This window comes from Pelodiscus sinensis, chromosome 26 (genome assembly GCF_052426305.1).
Source record: "Pelodiscus sinensis isolate ZL-2025 chromosome 26, ASM5242630v1, whole genome shotgun sequence".
NCBI classification, from domain to species: domain Eukaryota; kingdom Metazoa; phylum Chordata; order Testudines; family Trionychidae; genus Pelodiscus; species Pelodiscus sinensis.
Window position 1 is genome coordinate 13769551 of NC_143077.1, and position 12096 is coordinate 13781646.

The 12096-nt window shown below is 47.6% G+C and overlaps 1 protein-coding gene across 6 annotated transcripts in view; it reads left to right on the forward strand.

The window, feature by feature from the left end:
* Positions 1-12096, forward strand: part of PHACTR4 (phosphatase and actin regulator 4) — a 117884-nt gene that overhangs the window by 77461 nt on the left and 28327 nt on the right. The window contains exon 1 of one of the 6 annotated variants that reach the window (XM_006121068.3): positions 3141-3591. The exons of the other annotated variants lie outside the window; for them this stretch is intronic. Coding sequence (XP_006121130.1) covers positions 3546-3591 — 46 coding nt within the window. The 5' untranslated portion in view covers positions 3141-3545. Of the gene's footprint in view, positions 1-3140; positions 3592-12096 lie in introns of those variants that run through there. 6 annotated transcript variants of the gene reach the window in all.

Sequence of the window (12096 nt, forward strand, 5' to 3'; positions counted from 1 at the left end):
TCTTTGTACCACAATATCTTCTGGTAGGAGTAAATTAAGTTAAAAGGCAATAAGTGTCCTGTTAAGTTGGGGGTGTCATCAGTACATCACTATAATGGGAAATACATGCACACGCCTACTCTAGGTTCCTTTCCCTGAATTGGGTTTGCCCATACTTGGCTTCTGTGGTGTCTCAAACAGGTCTTGGTTTGTGGCATAACTGCACCTATACCTGAAAGTGGCCTATCTTTTTGTCTTGCCAAAGTGTGCAGGCTTTTCCTAGTCTACTTCAAATGGGAAGGGAACATTGATTCTTTAACCTTAGCCTAGAGGGAATCCTACCTTAGACCGTAGCCCACAGCTTGCTAATATGAGACTAGGTCAGTGTTTGGTTCCTGTTATCCCCCAGAGAAAACCAGACAATTCTCATCTGTGGATTCAGAGAGAATTTGTAGCCCTGTTACCTCTGGACTTTGTCTTTTTCATGCAGTTGTGTATTTCAGAGGCTTTCTGCATGTTTCAAAGTAAACAGCTCTTTCACCGAACTGGGCCATTTTTTGGTAAATCAGGATATTTTAATTACCCATAATATGGATACAAAGTGATGTGAAGACATAATACTTCTGATCCTATCTGAGTCAGCAGCAACAGTAACCAAGATATATTTAATTGGAGTACGAAGATGCTTCATTGGGAGGTGGGGGTAGAGATAAGAACAGTGATCTCAAGATTTTTAATCAATTCTGTGTGGGGGAGGGGAATGGAATTCCCCTCTCCCTCCGTGTTAGCCGTTTATGTGCAACTCCATTACTCCATTTAGTCTCATCGAAACTGTCCCTGGAAATAAGAATCATTTGTTCAGCAGGAGCAGTGTCATGTAAAGCAGAGGCTGAGCACTATCTTTTGTGCATGTTCTACAGCTGTGCTTGAATCTGGAACAGTGAATTTGCAGGTGTCATGATCTCACAGGTAACTTGTCAGTATAGGTATCAGAGTTGCTACCATCTTTTCCCATAATGCATTAGTGTGATTTTTTTTTTAGTTATAATTATACAGCATGTCCCAAGCTATATACATGCCAGCCAGTCATTGTTGAGGCTACTGGCTCAATATATCCGTAATGGTGGTAGAGCAACCCTAATACCCTCAGTTATCTGTAATAGTCATGCACAAGGGTTGGGATTTCTGTATTTAAAGTCTGCCAAACGGTGTTCCCTCAAATTTTTGCCTACCCTGAGTGGAATGAATTTTCTTGTTTGTGGAGGTGAGGTGTAGTGCATGTAACACAATGCATGTGGTGGAATGGGGCCCAGCGGGTTCTGTGTGGGAGGGGGCTCAGCGCTGGGGCACAGGGTTGAGATGGAGTGTGAGGGCTCTGGCTTTGGTTGTTAGGTCTAGGGTGAGGCTGAGGGTTAGGGTGAAGGGGCTCTGGCTGGGGGTGCAGACTCTGGAGTGGAAGATGGAGGACTCCAGGTTTGGGGAGGGGCTCAAAGCTGAGGGTTAGGGTGCAGGAGGGGGTACAGGCTCTGGTCTGGGTGTATGGGCTTTGGAGTGCAGGAGGGTGCTCAGAGCTTGGGGGGGTCTCAAGGTGGGGCAGGTGGTCAGGGCTTGGGTTTATCTGGGCAGCAAGGAGGGGCTTCATTTCCCCCAACTGTGGTAGTGGTAGTTCAGTGCTGGGTTCTTTGGGGAGAGGCTCCCCTTGACTAGCCACAGAAGCGTCAAGTTTTGGGGGGAGAGAGCTTCCCCTGCTGCAGCCCAGGCCCCTATGTGAGGCTTAATGGGAAGCTGTAGGGCCACGCAGCTTGAGGGGAACTTAGCTGCCAAGGGAGATGATCAACATTAAAGGTTTACAGCTGTAGCAGGCCTGATTGCCAAGCTGGGTTGACTTTCCCAGTCTTTCCCCAAACCAGAGACTTTTCTTAAACTGTTAACCTAATCTGCAGTACTCTGTGTCTATGCCTGTGACTGGTTATGGATGACCACTCCAAAGAGCTGCTAGTTTGACATGGACTGATACCTCCTTTGGAAAATGGCTATGTCCTTTGGCCACCTGAATTGGCTGCCTGTGACCAGTACTTGTATTAGGAAATGTGATAGTTTTATCCAGCAGGGTGCTGGGGAGGGTGACTTCTGTTTCTTGAAATAGAAGAGCTGTGATGCATACGGCTGTCCAGATTGGACTTTAGTGGTGGTTGGAACTAAAATAGAGAGCTGGGTTAGGAGCAGAATGCCATACTGGAAGAAGATGCTGTAGCAGACTTTATTTTAAAGAGACATTGTCAGATTAGGTGTTTAAATAACCCTTCCTTACCTATGTTACAGCTGCTATTTTGGATGATCAAAACAGAATTTTTAAAATAGCATTCTCTGCTGCTTCATTTCTGCATTTCACTCTCCTGGAGTATGGAGAACTTCAGGTCATTTTAACTTTTTGCTTTCCATTCACTATTGTGATGTCAGTGTGTATTGTCAATGTGTTATTGTGATGTGTCAGTATTTGGGTTCCGGATACCACAGAGAATTTTTCTGGGTTTTACAAAAAATTGTTTCCGTTTTTTAATTTAAACATAAGATTTTTCTGCAAAGAAAATCTAAATGTGGAGATTTTCCTGATTCCCTGTTATTGGTGGTAACTGTCACATCAGGCAGGCTGCGCATTTAGGTTGCAGTTTTAACTCCCCTCCAACTATTCTGATATAAATGTATTTGAAATATTGTTTTGTTGCAGTGCAAATATCCTCCCTGCAGAGTTTGCAATATAAACATCACAGCATCATGCATGAGAACCTGTATAGACACTAATTTTGTTTTACTGCCCAAGCAGAAGTTACAAAAAGTACCCAAACAGCTAAGTAATGAAAAGAAAACACAACTTTTTACAGTTCATTAGTTCTGGACGTTGTAATGCAAGTATATAGGTTTTGAAAAATATAATCTGATGCTTCTTTAATTGTATCACCCACCAGGCTTTTGTAAAATATCAAGTTCTGTCTGTATTGTTTTAGTAAAAGGGACTTGATGGGAGCAAACAGGTTTTGTTTGTGTGTTTGTTGTAGTCTCAGGTACGCTGTAATAGAAATGGCTGCAATACTGTTTGCAAACTATTTTCTGGTAAAAACTCTCACCCCCTGCTTCCTGCAATCACTTGGTGCATTCCTGCTAAACTTGATGTAAGGAGCGAAGAGGGTGTTGATCATTTGGACCATGTAGCTAAGTGGCTAGAGTGTGGTTGGCAGTCTCCTCCCCTTCCTGAGCTTCAACCCTAACTAGTGTGCACTCTGGAATGACAGGCATTCCTGCTTGAAGGGAGCTGGCATGGAAGCTTATTTATGAGACTCACAAGTGCCTGGGCCTAGGATACAGGAAGAACAGGAGCTGCGGTGGATTGGCTGACACCCATGCCATTTCCTGAGTTCTTGCGTTCCCCGGTTGCAAAGCTCAGGATTTCCCCCACTTTCCAGTGTGGATTTCTCTCTTTAAAAAAAGGCTAAAGTACTCTCCCAGGCTGGTGGTATCCCCCGACCCTCCCACCGTCTTCAGGGAGCTACTTTGAAAAGAATCCAAGCATGGGGCAGGCACTGTTCTCGAGACCGGGAAGCCCAGCTGCATTCGGTGAGTAATGGAGGGCAAGAGAAGCATAGCAGTCTGTGGTTGGGGCTGAGGCAGGGATTGCAGGTGAAGCTGTGGAGTACATTGGAATGGAATGCTAGGATTGTGTAACCAGTCACACTTGGGGAAGTGTCTGGTTCTAAGAGTAGCTGGAGTGGAATTACTTTGTGTCCGTCCTTCCTTTCTTTGCTGTGTTCAAAATGTGTTTACTGTGCAACGTGTTGTCCTTGCTTATCACTATAGTCAGGTTCTGTGCTGCATTAGGTAAGAAACAATCTCTGATCCTGCTTTCTGCTGCCTATCAGGCGCCTGGCCACTGATTTACAGAGCCCTGTAAAATTCCCCAGACTTGACTGCAATTAAACATTTTATACATCTGCAATAGGGAAATGATGCAGATGGCCAACTTGTGTATGGCAGCAGTGAGCTTTTAGGAGTACCTATCATATTCTGGAAAGTGGGATCAGCAGTCTTCTTTCTGCTTTATTCTATCTCTGCCATTTCTTGCTTGCTTTATACAGAGGGACAGCTGCGATCTCGAATTCTGGCGTACTGTTGCTCTGACTTCTTGGAGTGGAAGAGTACTGATGTACACTGGGTAGCAGTGCTTCAGATTTTTAAAGTAGAATTTGATTACTTTGTTTGCTGAGTGTAGACTATGAACTTTGGAAGTCTGTCCTGGGGTCTGTTCCTAGCTCCGGGGGAGTGCTCCTTGAGTGAGTCAAGTCATTTCAGCGCTCTCTGCTTCTGTTTTCCTATTTGCACCATGAGTCAAAAACACATGCCATATTTTGCAAAAAGCGCTTTGATATATGGAGCTGGAAAGCACTTACATCTGTGTAAATTATTCAGTCTCTCGGTTGATTTTGTTTTTCTTACTAAACTTGCACAAAAGCAGCTAAAAATAAATGGTCGGGGCAGTAAACTTCAGTCTTCTCTGCTCTCAGTGGAGACTAACACTGCTTTCTCCTTGGATTTATGAGGTGATGGAAGGCAGATCTGTCCAGTCTTCGTTGGGCTGCCCTCTCAAACAGGCTCTCCAGAGATTGTTTGTAGTTTTGTGTGAGAAGGGAAGGTGGATGTAATGACACAGTCATCCCTTGCCAGAGTTCCCGCAAATTTGTTATGTCCGTGTGTGGAATGAATTTTGTTATGGGCACCAACGTGGAGGTGATGTGTGGTGGGAGTGGGCTGAGGAGTTTGGCGTGGAGGGGGCTCAGGGCTGGGGCAGAGGGTTGGGGCGTGAGGGCTCTTGCTGGGGGTGTGATCTCTGGGGTGGATCCAGAGATGTGGGATTTGGAGTGTGGGAGGGAGCTGAGAGTTGTAATGCAGGGAGTGAGCGCTCTGGTTGAGGGTGTGGCTCTTGGGTTGGGCTGGGGGATGATGGGTTTGGGGGAGCAGGATGCCCTGGGAAGAGAGGACTTTACCCCCCTCCACACCTTTCGAGCAGCTCAAGGACAGGTGAGATGCACCTCTCCATGGTTGCAGCAGCCCCATACCAGGGCTGTGTTGTGGCTGTGGCTCCTCTCTCCCATCCCAGCAAGTCCAGGGCAGGTCCATGCTAGAGATGTGAGCGTGTAATCGTTTAATGGCTAATCTTAATGGTTATACTTACCCCTTCTTGCCCCCTTTGTATCGGGGGGGGGGAGGGAGGAAAGGAGGAAGAGGTGGGAGCCCGTGTTTGAGGGAAGCTGACTTTTAAGCCAGCTCCTGGAGCCTTCTCCTGCCCACCCCTCCACCTCCCACAGAGGCAGCAGCATGGGCAGGAGGGGCTGGGTGGGAGCTGGTACATGCAGAAATTCAGCTTTCAAGTTAGTTCCCTGCGCATACCGGCTTCCACAGAGCTCCCTGCCCCGGCACTGCTGCCTCTCCGTCAGAGACAGCGGAGGACGATGGCGGAGCCGGCTTAAGACGGGTCCCCGCAAGCACCAGCTCTTCCCTCCCCCCAGTGTACATGTGTAATCACTAAAAATGTCAGTGGTTACATATTTACACAAATACACCATGTTTAACATCCCTAGTCGGTGCTGGGGCCGGCAGCGAGAGGCACGTTTCCCTGCCACAACCCTGAATCCCTGCGTGGGGCTTAGTGGGCAGCTGAGAGGGAACTTAGTTACCCCTGCCCTCAGAGTCTTGTGTTCTCCACCTCAGTATGTGCTTTTTCTATATAGCGGTACCAACCCACTGAATAGATCCTGAATTTTAGAGGGCAGCTTTCTGACACTATCGTACGAAAACAGAAAGAATGTTCTTAAAAATAAGAATCCTGTTAAGGTGATGGCGGCCAGAGATGTTCAAAAGACAGAGATGTTGCAGGCTAACACTTACTTGTCCTGTTGTGGTGGAAGAGGTTGAGGAAGTACAACATGTCTTGTGAGTAGGGATGTGAAAGTGTAATCGTGTGCATGCAGGCTCCTGATACGCACCGGGACCCAGCTTCAAAGCCGGCTCCCTGCATACAGCATCTCCCGGGGAGCTGCCTGCCCCGTGCTGCTGCTTCTGTATCAGAGGCAGCAGCGAGGAGGGGTAGGTGGGATCTGATGTGAGTTCCCTGCGTGCAGTGGCTCCCAGGGAGCCAACTGTCACCCCATGTGTAACAGTAACCACTGAAAATTTCAGTGACTACACAATTAATTAAATGCTTTTTAACATCCCTAATTGTGACCAGAGTTTGTTTGTTGCTTTTAAGGTGAAGATAGTTTTTAAGGTCAAGGCATCGTCCTCCTGCAGATATAAATGCACACTGCTCGTGTGACATGAAGAGCTGTATGTAACTCAACAGAAGCTGATACAATAAAAGATATTTCCCCACCCACTTGGACTTTCATAGAACCATAGAGCTGGAAGAAACCTCAGAAGGTCATCAAGTCCAGCCCCCTGCCCTAGGGGATTTGACTTTGCTTGGGGATTCTAAAGGTGCAAAGGACCTTTTAAACAATTCAAAAAGCTTCCTGCTCCTGGAACAAATGTACTTGATGTTCCATCAATACAGAGGTTCCCAACCTCCAGTCCATGGACCGGTGCTGTGCCACGAATCGCTGGCTGCCAGGCAGTGGGCTGCTGAAGCTGAAGCCAGCTGTTTGTGGCAGCTCTGGGGGCTGGGGTACATCCCAGCCCCCTGAGCTGCTGCACAGCAGCCGGCTAACCACATGGCAGGCGGCTGCCCGAGCTGAAGCTGGCTGTTTGTGGCGACTCGGGAGGCCTTTGGTCAACTGGAACATTTTAATTGCATATTCATTGTTTCATAGTGAATATGTAAATAAAATGTTACTGGTCCGTCAAAAGTGTTTGAATGGGTTTGCAGGTCTGCGGTATAAAAAAGGCTGGGAACCACTGCATCAGGGCGTTGGGCTATGGAAAGTTCCAGTAGAACTATGCACATCTCTGATGGTTTTAATGAAATGACTGAATAAGTGTGTAGCCAGTTTTCAAGCACTGTTATTAAGCTGACAGGCAGAAAAAGGGTTTAGTTTACAGCATGAATACATATGTTGAATTAACAGCACCCCCGCCAGGATCCCCGTTGTGGCAGGGCTGGAGCAGTCCCCACTGGCTGAGTCGGGGCTGGAGCTTGCGGCCAGTGGCTAACCGGTTAAACAGATCATTTAACTGGTTAACCAATTTAGGCAGTTTTTATATCGCTGGTATCTGCACATGGATGGCCTGTGTAAGAGGCTCAGGGAGGCTAAGCCTTCTCCCCCCCCCCCCCCCCCAAAAAAAGGCTCGCCACGCACTGGGCAAGTCGCCTCCCTGTGGAGGTGCACTGGCCTGCCACCTTTGTGCCCTGGAGCAGGAGTGCTGGAAGCTTCCCAGAAGTGGGGAGGCTCCTGTGACCCTGCCCCGGTGGCATCACTGCCATTCACTCCTCTCTGCCCCCTCCCCCTGTTGCTCACCTCTAAGGCAGGGGAAGAAGGTGGGAGGGTATATTCCACTTTTAAAAGCAATGACATCTAGGCCCCCTGGCCTCCGCTGTTCCAGAACTCCTGGCCTTGGCCCCTCATTTTTTTTCCCCTGCCTTAAGGGTGAGTGACAGGGGGTGGAGAAGAATGAGCTGCAGGGCCTGGGAAGAGGCTGAGTGGGAGCAGGAAGAGGCAGGGCCTAGGGGGAAGAGGCAGAGAGACTGTGTGGCCTTGGCACAGAGCATGGACAGGGTCACAGTGGAGGGGCATAGGCCATTCACCGGTGGGGACCTCCAGTTCTAGGGAGCTCCTGGCACTCTTTGAAATAGCCTCTCTCAATGAAAGACTCATGTGCTGCCTGTTTTATCTCTCAGCCTTTTGCTTAGGTTTAAAATTTTCTAAGATCACAAACTCATCTGGTGATCGGTCGATTTCTTTCAGTAATTCCATACATAACAATACATTGAGCCATTTTTGTTGAATGGTAATCCTTTAGCATGAAGTGGTCCAGGCCAACAACAAATCCATGAAATGCTAAAAACAAGCCCTCTGTGTTGCAAAATAAAATCCCGATAGCCCGGGATTGAGGTGGGAGACAAACAGTTATTTCTTAACCAAAGCAAGATTCTAACTCGTCCCATCTACCCTGCTTGTTCTTGTGGTTGTGCAGTGACTCCTCACTAGCATCACGTACCCTGTATCTCATTAGTGCGATCTTCTTGAGCGGGAGTGCTCGCTAAATTCCACTCGAACACGGTGTCATAAGAAAATATGAACGCTGTTAACGTTTCGGCAGGAGATAAAATGGACTGGTAGAGTATCCTATCAGTCAGGAGCCCCCTACCATGTTCCTCTTTCTCTCACTGCAGAATTGGTAAGGGAAGGAGGATGTCCTCTATTTCAACTTTTGGTGGGAGAAAACAGGATAGTCTCTTCTGACTCTGGATTTCTATGAAGACTTTCTGTTTTTCCTTCAGGACCCCTGAAGTAGAATCTGTATCCAGGCGCCATCCTTAGCATTTCTGGTGCCCTATGTAGCCCTGCACAGGTGGCCAGCCCCTCTGCTGGGATGTGAGTGCTCAAGGGCTGCGGGGGCAGGCCTGCCATCCCAGTGGGATGGCAGGAGGAAGCAAAGAGACATTGCCCCAGCCCGCTCTGTTCTTCTGGTTCCCAGCCATATCGCTTAGGGGAAGAGGTTGGAGGGAAACATTGGGGGACTGGCTGCCAGAGCCCACAACGGTTCACACTGCAGCATGCAACTGCCTAGGGCACCACAATATTTGGGGCTATTTGATGCCCCAAATCTTGTGGTATCCTACATGGCTTCATATTCTGAGGGATTGGTAGGGACAGCCTAGTCAGTAACCTCTCTAACTTCCCTCAGCTTCATCAAACTTCCTGAACATTTAGGCTATGTCTAGACTGGCATGATTTTCCGGAAATGCTTTTAACGGAAAAGCTTTCCGTTAAAAGCATTTTCGGAAAAGAGCGTCTAGATTGGCACGGACGCTTTTCCGCAAAAGCACGTTTTGCGGAAAAGTGTCCGTGCCATTCTAGACTCGCTTTTCCGCAAAAAAGCCACGATCGCCATTTTCACGGTCGGGGCTTTTTTGCGGAAAACAAAGCTGAGCTATCTACACTGGCCCTTTTGCGCAAAAGGACTTTTGCCCGAATGGGAGCAGCATAGTATTTCTGCAAGAAGCACTGATTTCTTACAGTAGGAAGTCAGTGCTTTTGTGGAAATTCAAGCGGCCAGTGTAGACAGCTGGCAAGTTTTTCCGGAAAAGCGGCTGATTTTCTGGAAAAACTGGCCAGTCTAGACACAGCCTTACAGTATACTGTTCTATATATTGGGAGTGAAATTCCTTTTGAAGATTTCCCTATGATCAACAAACTTGTAGACAGTGAGCCCTCAGTTGGATGTGGGCATGGACTCCATCTATATTGATGAATTAAGTTAAACAAGATTTAAACTTATTTGTAGCCATACTGGGTGTGGACAGTGTGTGGACTGAATTAAACTGGCTTAAAAAAATCATTAAAACCCATGCCAGCCTAAGGTCTCTACCTAGCTTAGAGCTCTTTTCTAAATCAACTTGGCTTAGTGATTTTTGGTGTCTTTTCATCCCGTATAGCAGAGGCCTTAGTGTTCTAAAAGATTGTGTGGGTGCCCAGTGCCACTTAGAAGAGGGATGGGAGGAAACAAAGAATGTCAGCTAACAAAATAAAGAACACAAGAGCGGCCATACTGGGTCCGACCAAAGGTCCTTCTGGCCCAGTGTCCTGTCTTCTGACAGTGGCCAATGCCAGATGCCCCAGCTGGAATGAACAGAACAGGTAACCATCAAGTGATCCCTCCCCTTGCCCATTCCCAGCTTCTGGCAAACAGAGGCTAGGGACGTCATTCCTGCCCATTCTGGCTAACAGCCATTGATGGAGCTAATCTCCATGAATTTATCTAGTTCTGTTTTTTGAACCTGTCTTGGCCTTCACAATATCCTCTGGCAGGGAGTTCCACTGTGCATTGTATGAAGAAATATGTCCTTTCTGTTTGTTTTTTTTAAACTTGCTACCTATTAATTTCATGTAATGTCCCTTAGTTCTTGTTTTATGGGAACGAGTAAATAACTCTTCCTTATTTACTTTCTCCACGCTGGTCGTCATTTTGTAGACCTCTATCATATCCCCCCCCCCCTTAGTCTTCTGTTTTCTGAGATGAAAAATCACAGTCTTCTTCATCTCTCTTCATATGGCAGCTGTTCCATACCCCAAATCATTTTCATTTTTGGATCCTATTATTGAGGTGTTTATCTGAAGACTTTCCTACTTAAGCTGGGTGTATAGTGCAATGCAAGAGTATGTTTCAATGGGCGTGACCAGATTACACCATCACCGAGCCCTGCAAATTTCTTGGGAATCAGAGAGACATCTACAGGAAAACATTAATCCACTAGTTCACTGTGTTGGTGGCAATCAGCTTGGAATGTGTCAGGAAATCTAAAAGTCTCAAAGAGGTCGCCTGTTAGTCTGTAACTTTAAAAACAACAATTAGTTCTGGGCACTTACAGACTAACTTATATATACCTTGAAGAATTTGAGAAGCTGACACCTGTCAGTGACATGGTTTCTGTGGATAGAAAGTAATGAAGGCAGTTTAAGGGCATACAAAGGTGAGATCTCGTCTGTGCATTATAACTGTCCTCGACAAAATTGCTTTTAACTTTGGAGACTCACATCCATGTGTCTTTATTTTGTTTTAAGAGTGTTGGAATATCCTAAATGTCAGCGGGAAATGTATGTGTCTTCCAGGGAGGAAGGTTTAGGATGCTTTTTAAAGTGCAATTTAAATGCACTGGGAGAGGCATGGTTGCATAAAACGTGACGGGAGCGCAGTGTGTTAAACATGTTAGTACGCTGTTAGAGCTTTTTGGTCTTCACAGAATTCTATTGAGTGGTTAAAATAAACTCGGTGCCCATCAGACGAGAGTGGCCCATGTTTCAACATGGGCATTGGGATTGCTCTTGTATTAAAACATGATCCTCCCAAGCAGCTTTGCATGTGTGTACTAGACAAGCAGTTCTCAAACTGCCGGCCAGCACCCCCACGTGAGTTGTGGTCCCCTTTGAATGGGGTTGCAAGGGCTGGCTTAAGATTTGTCTACAGTGTTTTAAACTGCACGTGAGCGCTGGGGGTGAGGTGTCCCGGTGTTTTGTATAAACCATGTCCATGACGGGAGTCATTAACAGCGCTGGGAGCATGGCTTCCAGACTGATGCTTTATGGCGCTGTAACTTGCTGTGTTGGGGGTGGGGAAGGGTGATTTTCACACCCTGAGCTAGAAAGTTTGAGCTGTAAAGTGCCAGTGTAGACTTAGCTTGAGACTTGCTGGGGTCTAGGGTACAGACCCCTTGCCTGGGGCGAAAGCCCTTGAGCTTAAGCTTTGTTCCCCGCACCCCAGAGCTTGGGGCTCAGGCTTTAGTCAAGCCACCCCAACTGCCTGATGGATGGGATGGTCCCATGTGTGTAGATTAGCCCATAGAGTCCAGGATAGTTTGGGAGATTTCCTGGCCGGGGCTGGGGCTGGCAGCAGGGATCAGGCCCCAGCACTGAGTGGCAGCGGGAGCCATGTGAAGCGGAGTGGTGCCGTGTTTGGGGCAGGGATGTTAAATATCGGTTAATTGAATAGTCGATTAACTCATGAATTCTTATTGGTTACTCGACTATTCCATAGTCCCTGGGGGCAGGGCCAGCAGCCAGTGCTCTCTGGCCCCGCTCCCGAGGAGCCCCCTGCCACTCCGCGCTGCTACCTCTGCAGCAGTGCAGGGTGCTAGGCAGGAGCTGGTCCATGAGGGGAGACAGTTTAAAAACCAGCTTCCCTCACAGACTAGCTGTCTGTTACCCTGCACTGCTACCTCCGATACAGAGGCAGAAGCGTGGGGTGTCGCAGCCCTTGTCCAGGGGTGGGTCTGAGCTCCCGGACTTGGAGCCAGAACTGAGCTGGGCTGCCTGACCGGCTCCTAATACACTTTAAATGCAGAGCTGCAGTGGGAGTAGGTCCCAGACCTGGCGCAAGCCGGGCTGCTGGCCAACCTGCTAAAAAATGTACTGA